General features: G+C 36.2%; 1 protein-coding gene across 1 annotated transcript in view; it reads left to right on the forward strand.

Moving 5' to 3' along the window:
- Window positions 1-25,447, forward strand: part of USH2A (Usher syndrome 2A (autosomal recessive, mild)) — a 939,168-nt gene that overhangs the window by 271,253 nt on the left and 642,468 nt on the right. Inside the window, exon 21 of the mRNA XM_010853294.1 lies at window positions 1-144. Within this exon, the coding sequence (XP_010851596.1) occupies window positions 1-144 (144 nt within the window). The remainder of the gene's footprint in view (window positions 145-25,447) is intronic.

A 25,447-nucleotide genomic window follows, 5' to 3' on the forward strand; every position in this document is an offset into this window, starting at 1 on the left:
GACCTTCTCCTGTGTATCAACTGGAAAGGAGAGAGCCATCCCTACCGGCTCCGAGGGCCATGGTGATGAAAGGGACTCGCTTCACAGGACATGGATATTATAAGTTCCCCAGCTCCACTCACCCAGTCAATACAGACTTCACGGGTAAGCGTGCTTGATGTCACTTTCCTTATGAGGCACTTAAGCCCCCAAAGTGTTTTCTATTATTCTAATATTCCTTTACAATGAGTTTTTACTATGCCTGTTTATAGAGATGCTAATGTAGTCTTTTTATGCTTTAGCTTGATTGTGTCGACATACTTTTCTTTTTAGTATTCTGGGGGGGCGGAAAAAAGAGGTGTAAGTGGAGGAAAGAAAAGAAAGAAAATGATGTGGGAAGGCAGCCTTATTGGATCAAAGTATGTGCTGGACATGATTCTTGGATGCTATTTACCAGAATGTGTTCCTCAGAGTGGTCTCTTCCTTTGTGGAAAAGAGTTCTGTGGCAAATGAGTTTGAGAAATGCCCCATGCTATTGGAGATGCGTAGTACACATGGAGTTATTACAGTCTCTGAAAAGAAGTGTAAGAAATCTATTTAACTTTGTTTAACTAACTATTCCTAGTACGTATTTGATGTAACTTTTTTAAAAAAGGTAACAACTGTTCATACCCTATGTTCAATTGAGAACATTATGGGAAAAAGTAATTTCAGGGAAAGCCTACCTTCTGTGGGTCAGAAGTAGAGTAAGGCCAGTGAAGCACACTATTTAAGGCACCAAAAACTCAGTTGTCCATGTAAATAATATTTTAATACAATATTTTTCAAATAAAAATCAGTGCAAAAACCCCCAGTAAAATATAAACATTTTCTTGTTTTTTTTTCTATTTTCTTTTGTCAATTAATTTTTATTCTAGTATAGTTACTTTACAATGCTTTGTTTCTGCTGTACAGAAAAATGAATCAGCTATACATGTATATATATATATCCCCTCTTTTTTGGACTGCCATACAATTTAGGTCACTACAGACAACTGAGTAAAGTTCCCTGAGCTATACAGTAGGTTCTCATTAGTTATCCATTTTACACATAGTATCATAGTGTGTATATGTCAATCCCAATCTCCCAATTCATCTAACACCAGATCCAACCCTCACTGTGTGAGCTAACCTCGTGTGTCTTGCTCAGTTCCTGATTTTACAGATATTATCGTCTGGAAGTCTTTCGCTTTATGAATTACAGTTTTTAGAAGCACTGTTTGACTGTAGGTATAGAAAATAGTAACTATTCATAATACACAGTTTACCATTATTTAAAGAATTTGAAAAGTGTATAATATATATGATTCTATAAATTCAGAATGATATTAATTTAACTCCTGAGAACCTAATTTTGGAGCAATAGCTAGACTTTCAAATATTGCATATGTTGAGGACAATGAAATGGAACTTGAGCTCTGAAACGTAGGTGGGCTGTCATTTTATTTTTACTTAAAGTTGTAAATAGTTTGCTTTTACATGAGGCTGGCTGCTGATGTGTGTTTGCAATGAATCGTGATTATGCTCTAGCTGTGATATATTAAGATTAATATATTAAGAGTAACCACTGGCCTAGTACATCCAGCTCCTCCGTGAGTATTAGAAATTCAATCACCGAGCTCCCTGACAACACTCAACTTCTGCTTACTATTCATAAAAGTCAAAGAAAGGAATGAAAAGAAAACATAGGTATCTAGAAAAGAACCTGTGGGTAGAAAGTAAAAGACTTTCTCTCCGATGGAGCTGGAACTGCCTTCCTGGTCCGGCCTTTGGCTTGTGGTGTGTTTCTTCGAGGAATCAGCCTTCTTGCCATTCATCTGGGTAGCGCTGCGGCAGGCATGTCAGCTTGGATTTGCTAGCTAGCCAGCAGACAGATTTTCGATGGGATCACCTACTGCTGTTTCTGTGAAAGACAGAGTGGCCCATCCACCGTTAATAAATTTAGTCGTCTGCGCGGCCTCCCTTGCCGGTCTTAGACTCCGAGGTGCACGGGCTAGGGGCAGATGCAGCGTCTGGGAAGTTTTCCAAATTCCTCTTTAAAAAAGTTAGGCCATAAACACGGGCCTCACGAAGCAGGATCCTTCTGTCTGTAACAAAGCCTCCAGCTGCACAGAAAATGTGTTTGGAGTCCACATCATCTGAAGGACAAGGCAGGGAGATCACAGTTTTGGCTTGAACGACTCCCGGGAGCTTTGGTGATTCCTGGAGAGTAAGTAGTTCTCCTGCATTTAGGCACGTTTTGGGGCCTCACGTGCTCCTTTGTATGAGCCGCGTGGCTTGCTTTGAAGGCTATGTTAACTTTGAAAGTAACCTGGTCTCCATCAAGTTATTTATTGGTTTGACACTTTGGCTTACCTGGCAGGTTTGGTTGGATACTTTTATTGAGTTGGGTCATGGTTTAACTAAATTTACCCAACCAATGAGCCAAGATAAGTTTACAAAAGTAACTTAATGGCTTTCTTTTAATTTGTATCTTCTTATGTAGAAAGGAATAGTTAGCATCACACATTTATTTTCCTTGTACATTCTGTCATTCATTCCCTCTACAACCATGGAAGATATTTCCGCTTTCCTGGATTATGAGGAAATGAGGCTCCAGTAACTGGGTCCCCCAAATTGCCACAGCTGCTGAACTGAAATGTGAATTTGGAGTCTTCTGGTTCAAAAGCTGGTACTTTGCCAGAGGGGGCGTGAGCACCTATAGATAGTTCTTTAGAGACAGAACAGAACAAGTATCTGAAAGTAGCAAATGAGGGTGAAAGGCGAAGTAGGTTTTACCCAACACTGCTAAACTTTTTGGATTTGTCTTTTGGTTTTTGGCTTTTCATGTAATGTGCATGCTAAGTTGCTTCAGTCATGTCTGACTCTTAGCGACCCCACGGACTGTAGCTCGCCAGGCTTTTCTGTCCATGGAATTCTCCAGGCAGGAACACTGGAGGAGGTTGCCATTTCTTACTCCAGGGGATTTTCCTGACCCAGGGATAGAATATGTGTCTCCTGCATTGGCAGGCAGATTCTTTACCACCAGCACCACCTGGGAAGCCCTTTCAAGTAACAAAAACATATAGTAGTATTGGCATTATATATTTACTTGTATCCCCAAAGATTTCTGGGAGTGAGATTATTTTTTCTATATCAATTAATTCTAGAGGGTTCCTAAAACTAGATTTTTCTAACACTGAAAAAATTATTTTAAATGCGCTGAAGTGCTCTGTGCCAAACAGTGCTTTCAACTCATGATCCTATAAATTTCATGCAATTTCTATATTCTGAGGAAAATTTAATAAGCAAATCCTGGACATCTCTAAGATGATGAATTATATTTAAAAAGTGAATAATTATTAGAAGAACTCAGATGTCTTTTATTTCGATTCAGTTCAAAATCTCAAACTAAAAATGATTCCTGAAATATGAATGGAGATATGAAATAACTCAAATACAAATAGACAATGATGTGTATTTTTATACATATTTTATACAAGAAAAATGTGAGATTTCACCCATCAATAACAGGATTTGTAAATATACTCGCAACATATTTCATGGTCATAGCAATATGTTGAAAGTCTCAGTATAAATTTATCTTATTACTATAGTTCAAGAAATGAATCTTTCATATAACTCCCTCCTCTTCCATATATTTGCTTTAAATATTTTTACCTCAAATGGTAGAATGAAAACAATTCAAATATTGATTCATATATTTGAATATATGTTTATGTTGCTCAATATAGAAATTATTAAGCTTAGTAATGTAAATGAACTCTGTCAAAGTCTACTTTGGGGTTGAAAAATGAACCAGATTAATCTTTTTTACAATCTGTCATTAGTCCTTTTCTTTTCTGATACAAATATTGTTTCAAAAGTCTAATTTTTAGGAAGGGTGTATTATCAGTCATTTGCATCATAGTATAAATACACCCCCCCCCCATTTCTTTACAATTAAGAATAAGGGATTGGGAGCAGACTAACAGATATGTTGCAAATCTAAGCCCCATTATTTATTAGTTAAATATAATTAGACAAACCACTTAATCATCTGTGTGCCTCTTTTTCCTTTTATTAAAATTGAATACTACTTACAATACTGATATCAAGCAAGTAGGTTAGGATTAAATGGGATAGCTCATCCAATAAACTTTGCACACATAGATAAGTTTATAGTCATTCAATATTAGCTATCACCTAGTACTCATTTAACAAATATTTATTAATACCTACTATGAGACAGATTTTATAAAATCTTCTGCAATTTGTAAAATCATTATTCTGTTAGTTCATCTGCTGCTGCACATATGTTTGCCTAAATGTCATATCTGGGGCATGAATAATATGCAATTTCTATATTAAAATGTGATATTTAATGTGTTACTGAAAACAGTTAAATTAATCTACCTAGTGTTGAGACATTAGATAAACTACATTGATGTGGGTCTAGTCATGCTCATCTGTTAACCTGAGACTTGTACTGAATGGTCAGTTCCTTTAACTTCTAAAATTCCAAATCGATAAGCATAGGAAATTTAAGTAGCCTCAAAAATTCAAAATAGAATTTATTACTGAGGCAGCTGTAAGATTAAAAACACTTAGATTTAACTGTTTTGTTGTCATTCTTTCATATAATATATTCACAATTTGTTGTTGTTGTTTAGTCTCTCAATCGTGTCCTATTCTTTGTGACCCCATCGACTGCAGCATTCTAGGCTTCCCTGTCCTTCACTGTCTCCCAGAGTTTGCTCAAACTCGTGTGCATTGAGTTGAAGATGCCATCTAGTCATCTCTTCCTCTGTCATGCCCTTCTCTTCCTGCCCTCAATCTTTCTCAGCATCAGGGGCTTTTCCAGTGAGTTGGCTCTGCATCAGGAAGCCAAAGTATTGGAGTGTCAGCTTCAACATTAGTCCTTCTAATGAATACTCAGCATTGATTTCCTTTAGGATTAACTGGTTTGATCTCCTTGCAGTATAAGGGGTTCTTAAGAGGTTTGTCCTGCACCACAGTTGGAATACATCAGTTCTTCAGCACTCAGTCTTCTTTATGATTCAACTCTCACATCTGTACATGGCTACTGGAAAAACCATATCTTTGACTAGATGAACATTTGTTGGCAAAATGATCTCTCTGTTTTGTAATATGCTGTCTGGGTTTGTCATATCTTTTCTTCCAAGGAGAAAGCTTCTTTTGAGTCCATGGCTGCAGTCACCATCCGCAGTGATTTTGGAGCCCAAGAAAATAAAGTCTGTCATTGTTTCTGTTGTGTTTCACCATCTATTTGCCATGAAGTGATGGGACCAGATGCCATGATCTTAGTGTTTTGTATGTTGAGTTTTAAGCCAGCTTTTTCACTCTCCTCTTTCATCTTCATCAAAAGGCTCTTTAGTTCCTCTTTGCTGTCTGCCGTCACCATGATGTCATCTACATATCTCAAGTTATTGATATTTCTCCTGGTAATCTTGAGTCCAGCTTGTGTTTCATCCAGTCCAGCATTTTGCATGATTTACTCTGCATGTAAGTTAAATAAGCAGGGTGACAGTATACAGCCTTGACATACTCCTTTCCCAAATTTGAACCAGTTCGTTGTTCCATGTCTGGTTCTAACTGTTGCTTTTTGACCTGCGTATAGGTTTCTCAGGAGACAGGTAAGGTGGCCTGGTATTCCCCTCTCTTTAAGTATTTTCCACAGTTTTTTGTGATCCATACAGTTAAAGGTTTTAGCACAATGAAGCAGAAGTAGATGTTTTTCTGGAATTCCCTTGCTTTTTCTATGATTCAGTCCAGTTGAGTGTGAAGGCAAGTGGGCCTTAGGATGCGAATAAAGCTAGTGGAGGTGATAGAATTCCAGCTGAGCTATTTCAAATCCTAAAAAGATGATGCTTTTAAAGTGATGCACTCAAGATGCCAGCAAATTTGGAAAACTCAGCAATGGCCTCAGGACTGGAAAAGGTTAGTTTTCGTTCCAATCCCAAAGAATGCTCAAACTACCACATTCACAATTTAGGATTAACATATTTTTGTTCTTTTTCTCTACTAATCCGAAGAATTTATGGGGCAAATTCTAGGAATAACTTGAGTGATATGGGGAAAATTGCTCAATATAAAATGGATATTCAAATCTTGGGTTATATCAGAGGGTTTAAAGAAGACCTAAGTTCCACATAATTTCATGATCATGATTTTAGAACTGGAAAATAGTGTGCACACTCATAATGAATTATTCCCCTGATTGCATGGAGTTCATAGTACTTTGTCTTTGCAAAACAGTAACAGAGCAATTCTGGAGAAAAAAAATTTTTTTGCTTATTTTCAGGATTGCAGAGTAAATCCACTTACAAAAAGAATTTCACTAGTAATCCAAACGGAACCTGGTACAAATAGCAAACTACAATACTGCTCAGATTGGCATTCCAAAGGTGACCCTTTCTCTCCTTGTCACTTTTTTTTCCTATTAGTGAAAACAGGTCCATGATCATTTGGGGGAAGGTTTGACTACTGTAGTATCCAGATGCCAATCACACCAGCCTTTTAAACTGCCTTTACTGGTGACCCTGCCCAGAAATCAGGAACTGCCTTTGGGGAGATCTTTGTAGCAACCCACTGGGGAGATGAGCACACATGTGCACCTGGATGTAATTCCCTTTTATTTGTCTTCATGAAAAATGTGATTACTGATGTTGAATATCTTGCAGATGAGAACTCTGTACACTTTCTTCATAATAATGCCGTTCAAGGACACCAAATGATTGTCTTACAGTTTTGTCTCTTAGTATTTGCCTTCCCTAAAATGGCTGAACTAAATGCTTTGGGATCCAGAAATACACTTAATTACTGACTCATAAAGAGAGAAATGCAACCCCCAAATCAATATCTTTTAAAAGCATATATTTTATATTTTTGCTATATGATATTTATGTTTTATTATTCTTGTATTATTTTTAGTGAACTGAGACACTAAAACACCGCATTAAAGGAAAGCCGATTCCAAGCAGTTACAGTGAAGGTATAAGTAGGGCAAACTTCTTCAGATACACTAATTAGCAAAAGCATATTAATTCTGACCTTCAGTACCCTTGGTGTCCCACTATTTGTTTTTGTCTGTCTAGGAGCAAGTAGTTTTGCCAGAAAGTTCTAAAAAAAAAAAGAAAGAAAACACTAAATAAAATGCCAAGTCTTTTCAAAGCATATTTAAACCACAAATTTATTTAAACTTTGACGTTAGATTTCAACCAAATCATTTGTTGAAAAGCAAATATATGCATCAACTATGTGGCCTACCAGTTTAACAAGCAGGCAATAATGATATAAAAAAATAAAGGCGAGAGTAAGAATGTAGAACTTGAGGGCAAAGTAAAGAAATGGAGCTCAAGCAATAATGAGAGTCCATGGGTGTTTCTGATGTGAATCAGAAGAGATGTGACTGTTGAGCTCATCTTTATTGACTGAGAGGGAAAAGGATGAGATGCATATTCTTAGAATAAAAGAAGTCAAACTAACCCATGATAACTAGAGATAGAGGTGACTATTTAAGATTGTTTCGTTTTTATTACCTTTGGTAGAGAGGTAAGCCCTTAGAAATGCTTTCAGATAATATTGAAGGATGGGAGAAGACTGTTTTCTCTGTATTCATCATAAAGGCTGGCTTCAGAGGACTACATTTGTTTTAACCTTGCATTTTTAAGGTGACTAATTTTGAAGCACATTTCTGTAATGTTGCTTTGTGTTTGGAAAGTTAACAGTAGGTTGGTCTGCAAGTAAATTGTTTCACTTCAGAATTTTATCTCAGGTTTCATGAAACAATCATTTCACCAGGACGTTTTCCTCTCATCAAAATTTGTATACCTTTTTGGGGGGTTTGATTTTGCTGAGATGGTCAAAATGAATGAAATTGCAAACTTGCCTTTGCATGAAGAACCCTTCCTTTTCTGTAAACTTCTCTCAAATAAGTCTAGACCAGAGGGTTATGAAATTCTCCTCTAAAGGTCCAGACAGTGGTTTTGACCGTATGGGCCACGAGATCTCTGTCACAGCGTCTCAGTTCTGTCATGGTGGCATGAAAGCAGGCATCAACAGTATGTGAACAAAGAAGGGTAGCCATGTTCCAAAAAGATTTTCTTTACAAAAATGGGCAGCAGGCTGGTAGTTTGCCTATTCCTGGTGTAAAGTTTGCCTCTCCTTGGTTCTAAAAAAGATTAATACATAATTTCATAATTAATGAAGCATTTTTCTTTCTTCTGCCCTAATGCTGCTGCTGCTGTTAAGTTGCTTCACTCGTGTCCGACTCTGTGTGACCCCATAGACGGCAGCCCACCAGGCTCCCCCGTCCCTGGGATTCTCCAGGCAAGAACACTGGAGTGGGTTGCCATTTCCTTCTCCAATGCATGAAAGTGAAAAAATAAAGTGAAGTCGCTCAGTCATGTCTGACTCCTAGCGACCCCACCAGGCAGCCCACCAGGCCCCTCCATCCATGGGGTTTTCCAGGCAAGAGTACTGGAGTGGGGTGCCATTGCCTTCTATGGCCCTAATGCTAGGAAGCCTAAAGATAAGTGGAAAGGAGCTCAGATAGAAGAAGTAAGAGTGAAAAACCAGCACAACAAAGTAGACAGTAATGCTTGATAATTTCAAATATATTGAAATAGCATCCTTTCTGCTCAACAGTCTTCGGTGGCCAGAAATCCAACCCAACATGGACCATGTCAGTATAATAGAATAATCTTTTCCTTGCAGTAAACTATTTTTGTTAGCTGCTAATGCTCTTTTAACCAGCATAAAGCATCTGGTTTCCCCATCTCTTATATTACCAAATCAAGATGTATTGTTGCCTGATATACTACTGTACATGTGTTCTCACACACTCATTCCTCATTCTCAAACACACACTTCCCACCCCATTCCCAGGTTGCCTCAGTTCAGTTCAGTTCAGTTGCTCAGTTGTGTCCAACTCTGCGACCCCATGAATCACAGCACGCCAGGCCTCCCTGTCCATCACCAACTCCCAGAGTTCACTCAGACTCACGTCCATCGAATTGGTGATGCCATCCAGCCATCTCATCCTCTGTCGTCCCCTTCTCCTCCTGCCCCCAATCCCTCCCAGCATCAGAGTCTTTTCCAATGAGTCAACTCTTGGCATGAGGTGGCCAAAGTATTGGAGTTTCAGCTTTAGCGTCGTTCCTTCCAAAGGACACCCAGGACTGATTTCCTTTAGGATGGACTGGTTGGATCTCCTTGCAGTCCAAGGGAATCTCAAGAGTCTTCTCCAACACCACAGTTCAAAAGAATCAATTCTTCAGTGCTCAGCTTTCTTCACAGTCCAACTCTCACATCCATACATGTCCACTGGAAAAACCATAGCCTTGACTAGACGGACCTTTGTTGGCAAAGTAATGTCTCTGCTTTTGAATATGCTATCTATGTTGGTCATAACTTTCCTTCCAAGGAGTAAGCGTCTTTTAATTTCATGGCTGCAGTCACCATCTGCAGTGATTTTGGAGCCCCCAAAAATAAAGTCTGACACTGTTTCCACTGTTTCCCTATCTATTTCCCATGAAGTGATGGGACCAGATGCCATGATCTTTGTTTTCTGAATGTTGAGTTTTAAGCCAACTTCTCTCTCCTCTTTCACCTTCATCAAGAGGCTTTTTAGTTCCTTTTCACTTTCTGCCATAGGTTGCCTAGCAGTCTCAAATTTACCTATAGTACTTAAATTGTCCAGTGTCTTTTTGTTTAATATGTTGGCCATTTTGGAATCCACTTTAAGGCTTCATTGTGAAAGAAAAAATATTTCTATCTAACATTTAGCATCAATAAGAGAATAATTTTAGTTCTCTTTTCATCCAATTTAAATGGGTGGAAAGGAACTTACAGTGGAAAAAGAATCATAATGGTTAGCAGTGATAGCAAAACTAGTGTCTATAAAGGTGATTGCTTTTGATTTAATAAAATGAATAATTTTGTATGTGTTTTCTCAGAATAAATTAAACATATTTAAAGATCTGTAGTTAAAACTATTTTATATCAGTTAGGATAAATGTAACATTCATAAAATACTGATTAACTTCCTAAGTCAGAAAGAGAAAGACAAATACTATATGAGATCACTTCTATGTGAAATCTAAAATATGACACAAATGAAAATTTATCTACAAAGCAGAAACAGACTCATAGACATAGGGAACAGATGTTTGGTTGCCAAGGGAGTGGGGATTGAGGGATCAGAAGTTTGGGGATAGCAAATGCAAACTATTGTATGAAGGATGGATAAACAAAAGGTCCTATTATATAGTATAGGGGACTATATTCAATATTCTGTGACAAAACATAATGGAAAAGAATATCAAAAAGAATGTGTCTATATGTTTATCTGAATCACTTTGCTGTACAGCAGAAAAAGTAACTCTGTAAATCCACTATACTGCAATTTAAAGTTTTTGGAAAAAAATACATATACATAGTTGTAGGTTAAAATATTTGGGGGAAGAAAAAGATCGACTTCATTTCCAATCAGATAGAAAGAATTCCAGTAATATCATTGTCAAAATTCTGTATCTTTCAAAAGCTAAATTTTAGTGGTCTGAAGAAATGTTTACGAGAACATGCATGAAGAGTTTCACTGCAGTACAGAAATATCGAGTGATATTATGAAGAAGACTTTGAAGGAAGCTCACAAACATATCCCTCAGGTATTTGTTTTGAGATTCAAGAAAGGAAACTCAGTTCTGAACATTCTCTGGACTAAGGCACAGTCTCACTTTGGAGTCTCTTTGGCTTTAAGTGCAACCTCACAAGAAAGGCAGGAGGAGGAAAAGGGAGAAGATATACCTGCTTAGTCATTTGGGTGATAAGTCATCCTGGCAGTGGTGGCCATGTCATCCTCACAAATAAAACGGGTCATAGGAGAATGTGATAAATGAAAGATAGGACTTGTGGAAAGCTTAAAAAGATCAATAATTTAATGCTTCTCCCATTAAACGGGGCAGAAAATGGAAAACAAATGTAGATGCCTCTTTCTTGGCTTCTCAGTCTCTTCATACCCAGCCCTCCCCCAGCCTGTTCCTTATTCTAGGTTTACCACTTTGTTTACCAAAGTGAATATAACTGGGTATCTGACACAGACACCTGGGAAGTGTCTTTGAACAGTGCTTCTCACTCCCTTCCTTATGGTCTGTTAATTGGTCCTCCACCAGCCATTATAACTCTGATATATTTCTTGGAAATATCCACTAGTCCTATAGCTACTTCCTCATCCAGGTCTATGTTGTGGGTTTCTAAGCCAAAACTTTGACTCCTTTACAGACTGTTTATTCAAATTAATCAGCTTGCTTATCATCCTCTTGCTTAAAACCTTTTATAAGTTTCTTAATAAGATGCCCCATGAACTCTCTTCTGCTTACTTTCTTACCATTCAGCTTCACCTCTTCGTATACTTCCTAGCTTACTCTCCAGGTCTGTGTCTATCTTTCAGTCTCAGCTACTTGAATATACCACACTCTCTTGGGGGCCTAGGTCTTTGAAGATATTGATACCTTTTGCTTGAAATGCCTTCCTTTAGTAGCAAGCACTTCTTTTTCTTATTACCCGATTAATACCTTTGTTGTCGTTCAGTCACTCAGTCATGCCCAGTTCTTTGCAACTCCATGGACTGCAGCATGCCTGCCTTCCCTCTCTTTCACAATCTACCTGAATTTACTCAAACTCAAGTCCTTTGAGTTAGTGATGCCATCCAACCATCTTATCCTCTGTCATCCCCTTCTCCTCCTGCCTTCAATCTTTCCCAGCATCAGTGTCTTTTCCAGTGAGTCAGCTGTTGGCATCTGGTGGCCAAAGTACTGGAACTTCAACTTCAGCATCAGTCCTTCCAATGAATACTCAGCATTGATTTCCCTTAGGATTGACTGTTTTGATCTCCTTTCAGTCCAAGGAACTCTCAAGAGTCTTCTCCAACACCACAGTTCGTAAACACCAATTATTTGGTGCACAATTTTCTTTATGATCCAACTCTCACATCCATACATGACTACTGGAAAAAACAGCTTTGACTATACAGCCTTTGCTGGCAAAGTCACGTTTCTGATTTTTAATATGCTGTCTAGGTTGGTCATAGCTTTTCTTCCAAGGAGCCAGATTCTTTTAATTTCATGGCTGCAGCCACTGTCCACAGTGATTTTGAAACCCAAGAAAATAAAGTCTGTCATTGTTTCCATTGTCTCCCCATCTATTTGCCATGTGATGGGACTGGATGCCATGATCTAGTTTTCCAGATGATGAATTTTGAGCCAGCTTTTTCACTCTCCTCTTTCACCTTCATCCAGAGGCTCTTTAGTACCTCTTCACTTTATGCCATAAGGTTGGTATCATCTGCATATCTGAAGTTATTTGTATTTCTGCCAGCAATCTTGATTCCAGCTCGTGCTTCATCCAGCCCTGCGTTTCACATGATGTGCTCTGCATATAAGTTAAATAAGCAGGGTGACAATATACAGCCTTGACATACTCCTTTTCCAATTTTGGTCCAGTCTGTTGTTCCATATCTGCTTCTAACTGTTGCTTCTTGACCTGCATACAGGTTTCTCAGGAGACAGGTCAGGTGGTCTGGTATTCCCATCTCTTGAAGAATTTCCCACAGTTTGTTGTGATCCACACACTTTGTTGTGATCCTAAAGTCAAAGGTTTTAGCATAGTCAGTGAAACAGAAGTAGATGTTTTTCTGGAATTATCTTTCTTTTTCTATGATCCAACATTGGCAATTTGATATCTTATTCCTCTGCCTTTCCTAAATCCCAGCTTGAACATCTGGAAGCTCTCAGTTCTCATACTGTTGAAGCCTAGCTTGGAGAATTTTGAGTATTACTTTGCTAGCGTGTGAGATGAGTGCAGTCGTGCAGTAGTTTGAGCATTCTTTGGCATTGCCTTTCTTTGGAATTGCGCTGAAAACTGACCATTTCCTGTGGCCACTGCTGAGTTTTCCAAATTTGCTGGCATATTGAGTGCATCACTTTCACAGCATCATCTTTTAGGAATTGAGTTAGCTCAGCTGGAATTCCATCAACTCCATTAGCTTTGTTTGTAGTAATATTTCCCAAGGCCCACTTGACTTCACTTTCCAGGATGTCTGATTCTAGATGAGTGATCATACCTTCTTGGTTATCCAGGTTATTAAGATCATTTTTTAAATAAATCTTCTCTGTATTCTTACCATCTCTTCTTAATATCTTCTGCTTCTGTTAGGTCCATACCATTTCTGTCTTTTATGGTGCCCATTTTTGCATGAAATATTCCTTTGGTATCTTTAATTTTCTTGAAGAGATCTCTATTCTTTCCCATTCTATTGTTTTCCTCCATTTCCTTGCATTGCTCACTTAGGAAGGCTTTCTTATCTATCCTTGCTATTCTTTGGAACTCTGCATCAGATGGATATATCTTTCTTTTTCTCCTTTACCTTTAGCAGCTAGTTTTTTGTCCTTTGTCTTTTCTCAGCCAGTTGTAAGGCCTCCTCAGATCACATTTTTACTCTTTGTATTTCCTTTTCTTGGGGATGGTTTTGATCACCTTCTCCTGTACAATGTTATGAACCTCCATCCATAGTTCTTCAGGCACTCTATCAGATTTAATCCCTTGAATATATTTGTCACTTCCTCTGTATAATCATAAGGGATATTTAGGTCATACCTGAATGACCTAGTGGATTTTCTTTCTTTCTTAAATTTAAGTCTCAAATTTGCAATAAGGATTTCACAGTCTGAGCCACAGTCAGCTCCTGGTCTTGTTTTTCCTGACTGTATAGAGCTTCTCCTTCTTTTCCTGCAAAGAATATAATCAGTCTGATTTTGGTATTCACCATCTGGTGACATCCATGTGTAGAGTCTTCTCTTGTGTTTTTGGAAGAGGATGTTTGGTATGATTAATTCCTACTGATCATTAAAATGTCAACTGAGCTATTCCTTAAATTGTTTCCCCAAAGTTTCCCCTAATCCCATGCCAAAGCTAGATTAAGAACCTCTCCAATGTATGATCACAGAAACCAAGAGTCTTCATTTTAACATTCATCATACACCTTTACAATTTCTTGTTCACTTATCTATATCCCAAATAGACTGAAATTATGACCATTTTCTTCAGTTATAACATTTGTGCCTTGCACGTCATAGGACCCAAACCAAATGTCCAATAATGTTGAATCAAGAATTAGCTAAATGAGTTGGATAGAAAATGAAAAGTCTATAAGAAAGGTTGCTTAGCTATAAGAATTACTTAATGATGAGATTTGCAGTACATTAGAACACATCACATAATGTTAAGAGCTACCTTTTTGGAAGTACTGACAGCTTAAAGTGATAACTCAATTTGTCTAGTCTCTATTGGCCCAAGATGTTTAAGAAAATATTTTTTAAACTATATAGTAGTAGAGGAAAAAAGAGATTCTTATTAATGATCCTTAATTGCTGGTGATGTTACTTCTCTGTTATTACAGCTAGAGTCATTTTCTCACCCACTGTATCTGTCACATGATATCATTAGAAATGGGATGTTACATATGTCTTAGACACAGGATCTCCTTAGTTTTATTAAATTTTGAGGTTAATGAATATTTTGACACTTTTACCTATACATATCATTAGGGCTTATTGTGATAGGGTTAGGATGGCAATCATAATAAACACATATAGTACAATAAAAAGCACTTTTAATCTTGGTAGTGCCTTATAAACAACAGTGATCCATGCTATGGATGGATTAACAGCATCAAATTGATTGAATTCTATTTCAAGGGCAGTGGTGGTATTAACATTGACATTCTTGTTCAGAAGGAATGCAGCAGTGGCAGGGGTAGAGTGCAGGTTCTGGAGTCAGATTCCCCAGATTTAAAATTTGGCTTCTCTACACCCTGGTGTTTAACTCTGCCTAGTCATTTCTCTACTCTCCAGCTCAGTTTCTTCATCTCTAAAGTGGGTTATTATAAGATTTCAATGCAGAAATCACCATAAAGGATTAGCACACAATATCATAATAGTCATTATTATATATGCATTTAATGGCTGGTGTTTTGGAATTCAGGATTTTGAAGTATGTGCTGTTATACTCATGCATGTACTTTATGTGCTTAAACCACATAAATCTTGATGATATTCTTCTTATAACCTCTGTCTACTCTCTGATTTTTCACTTCATGTTATTCAGTCTATGAAGTTCGATTTTTAAGTTGCCTTCCCTGTCTAGAGACTTAGATGTTTTATCTCTCATAACTGAATTGTGAATGATTACTTTACATTTTAACATATGCTTATAAATCGAAGTCTATTTCTTGTATTTTCCTCATTATCATGTTCCTTAAAAAAGAAGACACTTTCAATGTGTCAGTTTTCTCACCTATCAATCATTCCTTGGGCTTCCCTGGTGGCTCAACTGGTAAAGAATATACCTGCAATGCGAGAGACCTGAGTTCGATCCCTGGGTTGGGAAGATCCCCTGAAGAAAGGAACGACTACCTACTCCAGTATTCTGAACTGAAGAATTCCATAGATTGTATAGTCCATGGGGTCACGAGAGTTGGACACGACTGAGAGACTTTCACTTTAACAAATCGCTCCTTAATCTGTCACTTGTATTTTTTTTGCCCACTGCTTTCTTGTAAATGCTTCCTTCAAGATTATCAATAATTTTCAAAAGAAGGGCTATTTCTAATCCTCAACTGTGTGCCCCTAAATAATAATGTTGTCATTATACCCTTTTAAACATATAAATAAACTAAATATTTCTCACTAGACTTCCGCTTCTGTTTTCTGCAAATTTATTTTCAAACTTTTGACTCTGCTTTCTACCTACACCTTTAAATGGAGGAGCTTGATCATTATTGGATGTACTGTGAATCTTTACCATTTTCCCAGTGGCTCAGATGGTAAAGAATCTGCCAGCAATGCAGGAGACCCGGGTTCAATCCCTGGGCTGTGAAGATCCCCTGGAGAAGGAAATGGCAACCCACTCGAGTATTCTTGCCTGGAAAGTCTCATGGACAGAGGAGCCTGGAGGGCTACAGTCCATGGGATTGTAAAGAGTCGGACAGGACAGAAGTGACTTAGCACAGATGCATGCCAAATGCTATGATTGGTGTTTTAGAAAGAATATTGGGTAAAAAAGACACAGCCCCTAACCTTAGGGAGCTTGGAAGCTTGCAGTGAAATCAGGCATCAAACGTGTAATGAAATAATTGCAAGGGATTCCTGACTCCAGCTGTGATGCATGTCAAAAAATCCTCCTGCTGAGAAAAAATAAAAAGCTGGATAAAATTTCTTAATAATATGGTTGTATCAAGACAGTACTGTTTAACTAGGACTGCCAAGACTTGTGGGATCAAGTTAACAGAAATAAGAAAAACCATTTCAGTGAGCTTTTTATTTATCTTTTGTGTTTTCCTTCTATTTATTTTATCCTAACTGCTATATTGCATAGTGTTGGGTGTGGAGATGGAGGAAGCTTGGCTTGAAAGACAAAAAAATTAGAGTTCAGGGCCTACCAAGGAGGAAGGCCCCTGGTAAATATGTCAGATGTTCAGTTGAAATTCTAGCAATGGAAACAAATGAGAAATAGAGCAGTCATCCAAAAGCAGGAAGTAAACCCTCAACACATCTGAACTGCCGGTAGAGTAGAAGTTATCTTTCTGCCAGAATAGTGTAAATATTTGTTGCAAGATGACAGCATCAATAAGAGTCTACATTTCTAAAATACACAATGTTTGCTATTCAATGAAAAATTACCAGGAATACCAAAACTATAGGCCCTAATAAATGAAAAATTACAGATCCTCAAGTAATCTAGACATATTTGATATGTATATGCACATGCACAAAAGTTTGTATATGAAAATTATATGTGTATAAAATAGCTATGATTAGTATTATAAATAAAATAAAAGATGCAGAATTCAAATGGAGAGTTGGAATATATTAGAATAGGAGTTCTAGAATTAAAATAATACCTAAATTCAAATCTCTGTAGAAAGAATTTCGACTCTATGCCTGTTGGAGTAAATAATAGTAGACTAATCTTAAGCTATGAATGTTTGAATGCATGTTTTAGTAAATAAAGGGAATAGTTAGAAATCAAGTATCTAAGCTTCTAACTCAGTGAGAAACCAGAAAAAGCAAATGGAAGCCCCCAAATTTGAAAGAAAGAAGTAGTAAAAATAAAAGCAAAAATTAATGAAATAGGAAAAGACAAAAATGTAAGGAAGAAAAGAAGACCAAAATATCTATATGGTTTACCACATTAACCTAATAAAGATGAAACCTTTTAAATTATCTCTATGGAGTCAATAAATACATTTGGTAAAGTTCTCATCAAACTAAGAATGAAACATTTTTTTTATAAAAATAGATTTTTAATAAAATACTACTAGTATAAAATATTGAATACTTTCTCCCAGATGTCAGGAATAGGACAAGGAATTCCACTATCACCACCTTTGTTCAATATTGTATTGGAAGTACTAGCCATAACAATGTAGCAAAAAAAAAAAAAAGGACATTAGGAATGTTAAAGAAGTAAGCTATCTTTATTTGCATGCAGATATAATGACTGTATATAGAAGAATCAAGATAGTATATAAGCTATCCAGTTTAATAAGTACATATAGCAAGAATTCTGTGTAAAGATCACTATTCCTAAATCAAATGTTTCTATTGAACAACAAAAGGTAATCAGAAAAAGAAAAAAATTAGTGCCACTTATAATATCACCAAAACGTATAAAAGATTTAGAAACAAACCCGGTTTTAAAAAAAATAATGCAAGACTTCTGCAATGAAACCTACAGGATGTTTCCTTGAAAAATTGAAGAAAACCTAAATAAATGATGAGATACTCATGTTCATGGATATGAAGACTTAATGCGATTAAATAGCAAATCTTTCTAATTTTATCTGTAGAATCCATGTAGTTCCAGGCAAAATCCCAGGATTTTGGGGAAATTGGCAACCTGACTCTAAAACGTATATGGAGAAGAAGAGGACTTGGAGTAGCCAAGGTTATACTGAGGAAAGACGAAGCTGGAGGGTTTACACTATGACATATCAGGACTATTTATAAAGCTACGGTAGGGAAGGGAGTATAGTATTGGCATAAGCATAGACAAAAATAGACCGATATACTGCCACATAGATATCCAAAATAAATGCATATATATGTGTATCAAAATCATGTGCAAGGTTGTTCTTAGAAACTTTATATTCTTGATAAGCAAAAAATGTTAACAACTCACATTTCCTCCAACAAAATAATGGAAAATAAATTATAATATATTAATTCAATGAACTATGTATACCAGTAAGAATGAACCAAATATCGCATAACACAACAACATGAGTAAATTTCATAACCTATTACTGAGTGAAAGAGGCTCGAAACACAAGAACCTGGTAATCCATTTATATAAATTTCAAGAATTAGAAAATAAATCAGTGTGATGAAAGGAGATGGACAGTAACTGAACAAAAGCAAAATGGAGCCTTCTAAGAGTCAGGAATTAGTCTGTGCCCATAAATATTCATAGCCCCTATTTTAGTGTCATCAAAACCTGGAAACAATACAAATATCCATCCATAGGTGAATGGATAAACAAACCGTGGTATATCCATACCGTGGGATACTACTCAACAATGGGAAGGAATCTGAATTTATATGTTGGTAAAGAAAGCAGAATACTTAATTATAATTCCATTTATATAAAAAATTTTTAAATGCAAACTAGAGGAGATCAGTGGTGTCCTGGGGCTGAGGAAGAGGGGATGATGGAGATGTTCCATAGTACTTGTAGTAAGGGTTTCACAAGTATATATTTCTTATAACTTTTTTTCCTACATGGCCTGTCCCCACTAGTAAACATTAGTTTGCTGTCTATGTCCATGAGGCTGCTACTTTTTTTTTTTTATTATATTCACTAGTTTGTTAAATTTTTTAGATTCCACATATAAGTGATATCATACAGTATTTACTTTTTCTAACTTATTTCACTTAGCATAATGCCATCTAAGTCAACCATCTGTGTTGTTGCAGATAGCAAAATTTCATAATTTTTTATCCCTGAGTAGTATTCAGGTGCTTGTGTGTGTATATAATCTTTATTCACTCACCTGTTGATGAACATTGAGCTTGTTTCCGTATCTTGGCAATTGTAAGTAATGTCATTGTGGACATTGAGGTGCATATATCTTTTTGAATGATGTTTTTTTTTTTTTTTCCTTTTGGGTGTGTATCCAGGAGTGAAATTGCTGGGTTATATGGTAGTTCTATTTTTAGTGTTTTTTTTTTTCCCCGCAAAACCTCTGTACTGTTTTCCACAGTGACTGTACCACCTCACATTCCTACAAACAGTATAGGAGGGTTCCCTTTCCTCTGTATCCTCACCGACTTTTGTTGTTTGTGTTCTTTTTAATTATGGGTGTTCTGACAGGTGCGAGGTGATTTCTCATTGTGGTTTTGATTTTCTCATAACTTATTGAACCATACCCTTTAAATAGATATTGTTTATTGCATATAAATTATACCTCAAAAATGGATAAAAGAAAAAGTTCTCCAGGTGATTCTTGCAACCTGTGATTTACATTGTGGTGGGAAAATGGCTTTAACTCTATTTAGAGAAAAATCAATCAATTTTTCTATTATTTAATGTCCTGGTCCTGAACTCCTTTAGATACGTGTGTGTGCGCTTAGATGATCAATTTTGTCTGACTTTTTGTAACCCCATGGACCATAGCCCACCAGACTCCTCTGTCCATGGAATTCTCCAGGCAAGAATGTTGATGTGGGTTGCCATTTCCTTCAGATACAGACTTACACAAAGTATATACTTTAGATTTAAGCATGGCATTCCAAATTTAACTGAAAAAAAATGATATCTACTATGTTTATAAAGCACAGTAAAAATGAGATTTACTTAACTATGTTGGCAGCAAGAATCTGTAATTTCAACAAAATAACTTGTTTTACTCTGTAGGATAGAATTTCTTTTAAATTTATTCATATTAGGACAAAAACTTCTATAGATAAAATGCTGTAGTTTGTCTGTTTTCAGGTATTTTTTCATAAAAAAGAATTTATCAGTAAAAATGTAAAATGCACATTTGAATATGCAGTTGACCAATTTTTGCTGTGATGCTGTGGCACTTCTATATTTTTTATAGCTCACATAATTGGTGTTAATATGCTCTGTTATTAAGTTTAACTGAGAAAAATAGTTTACTTAAAACTGATTTTTTCTGCATACTGATATATTCAGTAGTCAAAAACACTAGAGAAATATAATTGAGGATTGCAAAATCAATCTGACAGTCACTTAGAACGTGTTGAGTGGGGGCAGCAAGCAACAGCCCAGATCTGATGCTGTTCTCTCCTTGTTTGCTTCGTAAAACTGCAAATTAGAGTTTTAATTTACAGAACTGTTAATGCCTCATTAGAAACCTTAAGCAAGTATCCTGTTTTCAATTTTCTCTTTTTTTTCTGTGTGTCCAATATGCAACATCATCTCCATTTTGTGTGCTCATGTAGGACAATATACTTAGGAATTCCCACCTAAACCACATATATGAGATGGAGGCTTTCTAAACACCACATCCCAGGCAAGGGCACTAGCAGTGGCTGGCTGTTGTTTTCCAAAGTGATTACTTTATCCATTTGCTTTGTTCTTGCTGATGTTGTGAATGTCTGTTAGATCTGAGACGCACTATTGGGCTATGAGGATGTAGCTGGAATTCAGTAGACTTGTTTCTTGCTCTCACAGCCCTTATGGGAAAACAAAGCCATCTGACTATTCTTAACCATTTCAATACTGCTTTTTTTCCCTGCCTAATAGTGTGCAATAGCCAAAACCAATCAGTAGCAATAATTTAAAATTCCTCAAATAGTGGACTAGAAATGAGCCAGCGCTGTTTACAGTAACCGAGATAGGAAAACAACTTAAATGTCTATCAACAGATGAATGAGTAAAGAAGATGTGGGGAGGTATGTGTGTGTGTGTCTGTTTGTGTGTGTGTATAATGGAATATTACTCAGCCATGAAAAAGAATGAAATAATGCCATTTTCAGCAACTTAGATGAACTAGAGATCGTCATACTAAGTGAAGTCAGACAGAAAAACAAAAGTATTTATCACTTATGTGTGGAAGCCAGAAAAAGAAAAATGATACAAATGAACTTACTTACAAAGCAGAAACAGACTCATAGACTTAGAGAAGGAATTTACTGTTACCAGGGGAGAAGGGTTGGGAGGAAGGATAAATTGGGAAGCCGGGATTGACATGTATATGCTGCTATATTTAGGATGTATAACTAGCAAGGACCTACAGTGTAGCATAGGGATCTCTGCTCAGTATTATGCAACATCCTTAATGGGAAAAGAATCTGAAAGAGGATAGATACATGAAAAACTGAAACACATTGTTGTACTTGTGAAACTATTATTAACACAACCTTGTTAATCAACTATTCTCCAATATAAAAAAAATAGATGTTAATATCAGTTAAAGTAAAAATAAAAGGGGGGGCAGGGAGCAGATTGACCTTAAAATGTCTGTGGTCACATTCTTTGAATCACAGACCCTTACTCCACTGATCAGTTAATTTAATTTTTTTTTAATTTAAATTTATTTATTTTAATTGGATGATTTGGGTGATCAGTTAATTTTAGTTAGGACAAGAAAGAATGTTTGACCCAAGCAGGGCTGATCCAGGTCTCACAGGAATTTGAAATTGAAATCCAGAGGTAACCAGTCAGCCTTTCTTATCTTTTGAATAAAACTTGAAAATTAATTGAAACATATAAATTAATTGAGAAGCAGAAAGAGATGTACTGCTGCAGGGATGGGGAAAAAAGAGAGACAGAATTAAAGCATATGAACAGAAAGCAGCATAGAGAGAAGAGGAGAAATTCCTGAAGGCTTTCCCACTCTATGTCCAAGGATTTTCCCTAATCTGGGCTTTGTTCCTAGACTTGAATTTAGAACATACCATTATCTCTGGATAATAACTTTCTTTTTTCAAGAGAGCTTGAGTTTGAAAATGCAACCAGAGATTCTTAAAAAGAAGCCATCAACATGTAGATGGAAGTTAGAGCCATGAAAATGTGTTAAATGACTCAGGGTCAAGGATAAGCCTTGGGGGATGAAAGGCATTCAGGGATGGATAACCAAGAAAGATTAGCCAGATATGTAAGAGAATAAACTGCCTGAAAATCCAGTAAATGTTCATATATTAACAGTTATCAGTATAAAATGTTGCTAGGCTAAAAACTGAAACTGTTGGTTGGAGTTTATCATTTTTATATTTCTATGCCCTGCTACCTAACTAAATTATTTTTTAAATTTATTTTATAACTTTTAGGCCCTTCCTGAAATTTGTAGTATAATGTAAATTTCCAAAACATAATTGATAACTAAACAATCATAATTGCTTAGGAAATCTTCTAAGATACATATTTGTTTTTGCCAATGAGAGTCTTTAAGTTTCATGAAAAGTGTTTGAATTATTTTGGCTCTGTATATCTTCAATGAAAATCCATACCAAAGATATTTTTGTCAACCATTAAAAAAATCTACATTCCAGGAGACATCATTTATTCTGCAGTGGTTCTCATTCTATAAGAATCCCTTGCTCTTTCTTCTCCCCTGAAAGGGCTGTATTTAAACTATAGGTCATTTCTCATCTGAATAGCTAAGGAAGATTAACTACATTGTTACTGATGCACTTGATATTTTCTCACTGAACAACATTGTGGTAACAGATTCTTAGCCAGTCTGATCAGATAAAATGTTCATAATACTTACAGGATAAAGGGTATCATCACTACCACAGATTCCTTTAAATCCAAACTCCTCATCTGTATGAGATTACGTGTTTTTTTTTTTTTTTTCTCATTTAGTAGTTCTTCCCAAAGAAAGTCTTGATAGAGCTATTTGTTTGTTTCCTGGCTTGTATTTTTGACAGTCAAAACAGTAGCAGATACAATAGAAGATGAAGGCTTTCTGCATGCTAGTCACTGACCTTGCCAAATCCTTTGATATTTTCTCTAGATTTGGTCCTGTGAAATCAAATATTAAGCAAGTTTGACAGTACAGTTAAATTCTGTAAGGTCTTCTATCATATTACATACAGTAATTGATTTTAAGTTAATTGGTCATTAGTTTCATGGTTTGTGTTTCTGGTTTTCTGGTGGACTTCCCAGAAAATTTCATGTAAATGAAGAGATGCTTTATGTAAATAAAATGCAGTAAAAGCTTTTTTAACCCATTTTAATCTAATCGTGTTAAGTAATCCCATAGGAGTCAACTGCATATTTTCTACCCTTCAGTATGTTTCAGAAATGAAAAGATTATATTTTTCATCAAATCAAAAAATGTTTAAGTATTACCATTTATAGATAAAAGTATTGTTTATTGGCCCACTCCATGTTTATTAAATACCTAATATTTATGAAATGCCCTAGGTAATGTGACTAAAAGAAAGACCAGTAAGTTAATTTTAATAATTCTTGCCCTCAGGAGTTCTAATTTACACAATTTAACATCTTAGAAAAAGTAAAAAGTGTGATACTGTTATGAAAAATAAGGAAAAGAAGCAATTGCTACTCTGTGTTGTATTAGCAGAATTGCCTAGGATAAAATAAATAAGGCAGTTATTGGGCTCCACTTGGCAATCCTTAGCCCTTGAGAGGAGTACCATGTTCCATTTGGGATAGCACACTTTTAAAAACATAGACACATTTGCCAGAGGTTTCAAAAGAGAGCAACAAAAAATGATGAAGGGATTTGAAAATGGGGCCTCTAAGAAAAGGCTGAGAGACCTGAGGATGTTCAATTTTAAGGAGGAAGACAGAGGGGACACATGGAAACTATTTACAGATGCATAAAGAGGTGTTATAGAGAGGAGAGGGACCAATTTTTCTCATTAGTCAACAAAGACACTTCAAGAAGTAATGGGTTTAAAACTCAGGAGGGGAAATGCAGGTTAAATATTAGATTAAATTAGGTGAGATTTAAATATTTAAAATTTTATGTTTCGGAGTGTAATTAAGCTGCGGAGACTAAATCAAGTTAGAATTGGCATAGGCATGTGAGAGGGAAAACAGATCTGATGAAGGTTAATAAAACAGCTTATATTTGCATAAAATATAAAATATTTTAAAGTACTTTCCATAGGTATCATTTTACTGATCTCTCAACAATCTTAGGAAATCATCAGAGGGAGTATCAACTAGGTTTATAGCTGAGAAAATTGAATTTCAGAGAGATAATATCATTGTTCTCCCACCTACCTCCCCATCCCCACCACCTCCCAGATTAGACAAAACTAGCAAATGGTCTGGGACCAGACAAGTAGGACCAGAAGACCATTCTTCACATTCTGTCAATATGTTTCCCATCAAATCTTGATACTTTTTGATTTATAATAAGATTTTTGTTATAGCAAGTTATTGTTGACTCAGTTTTTTTATTTTTGTTTTTTTGGCTTTTAAGGTGCCAAATATGTCCCATGAAAATCCTTTTCTCTCCATATTTATTAGAAGGAGAGAACTAAGCAATATAAATTATAGACCAATTAGCAATTTTGTTTACATAAAGAGACAAGAAATATGATTGAACTTATACCTATGTTATCTATATCTATTATTTATCTCCTGTTTACAACCGTGGAATAAACTCAACACTTGGTATTAAGTTTTGACAAATGATTGCCAAACCTAATATAGTCTTTGAAGGCAGTTTGATATGGTGAGATGGTGAGACCTTGCTCTACCATTACCTACTAGTGGAGATATTTCCATTTCATCTTTTATGAATGTCACACCCCTTATCTGTAGAATGAAATTCATAATATCTCCTGGTTTCTTCCAGACTTAAATGAGAATCAAATGAGAAAATAGATCTCCCCTTGACCTGTTCAAAGAAATAAATTATAAGCTGTACTTAGCATTTTGAGTGGGAGAAAATATATATTGTTTTTGTTGTGTTGTGGCTATTTTAATATGGTAATTTGTTTCCATTTTCATTTCAACCAAGCCTTTGTTTTTATTTTTTTAGTGTTTCTGATTTCAGACCCCTGAGGACAAAGCCAGTGTCTGTTCTAGCCTTTAAAATTTACTAGCCTACTGTAGGTATTGATTAACTGTGTGGTGAGTGAGTGAATGAAGAAATGGGCGAATAAATATTTTCAGGATACTATGAGATGTGAACAAGAGATTGATAGTACTGTCGACTAAGAAAAAGATGCACAACACGGAAGTTGTGAGTTAAGTTTTATTTGGGGGTAAAATGAAGACTGCAGCCAGGAGACAGCACCTCAGATAGCTCTGAGAAACTGCTCCAAATATGTAATGGGGAGAGGTCAATACATATGATTTTGGTGAAGGCACAATCAAGCACTTATTTTACAAAAGTTTCCTGCTAGAGATTTAGTGC

The sequence above is a fragment of the Bison bison genome, unplaced genomic scaffold, assembly GCF_000754665.1.
Source record: "Bison bison bison isolate TAMUID 2011002044 unplaced genomic scaffold, Bison_UMD1.0 scf7180017864325, whole genome shotgun sequence".
In the NCBI taxonomy this organism is placed as follows: Eukaryota; Metazoa; Chordata; class Mammalia; order Artiodactyla; family Bovidae; genus Bison; species Bison bison.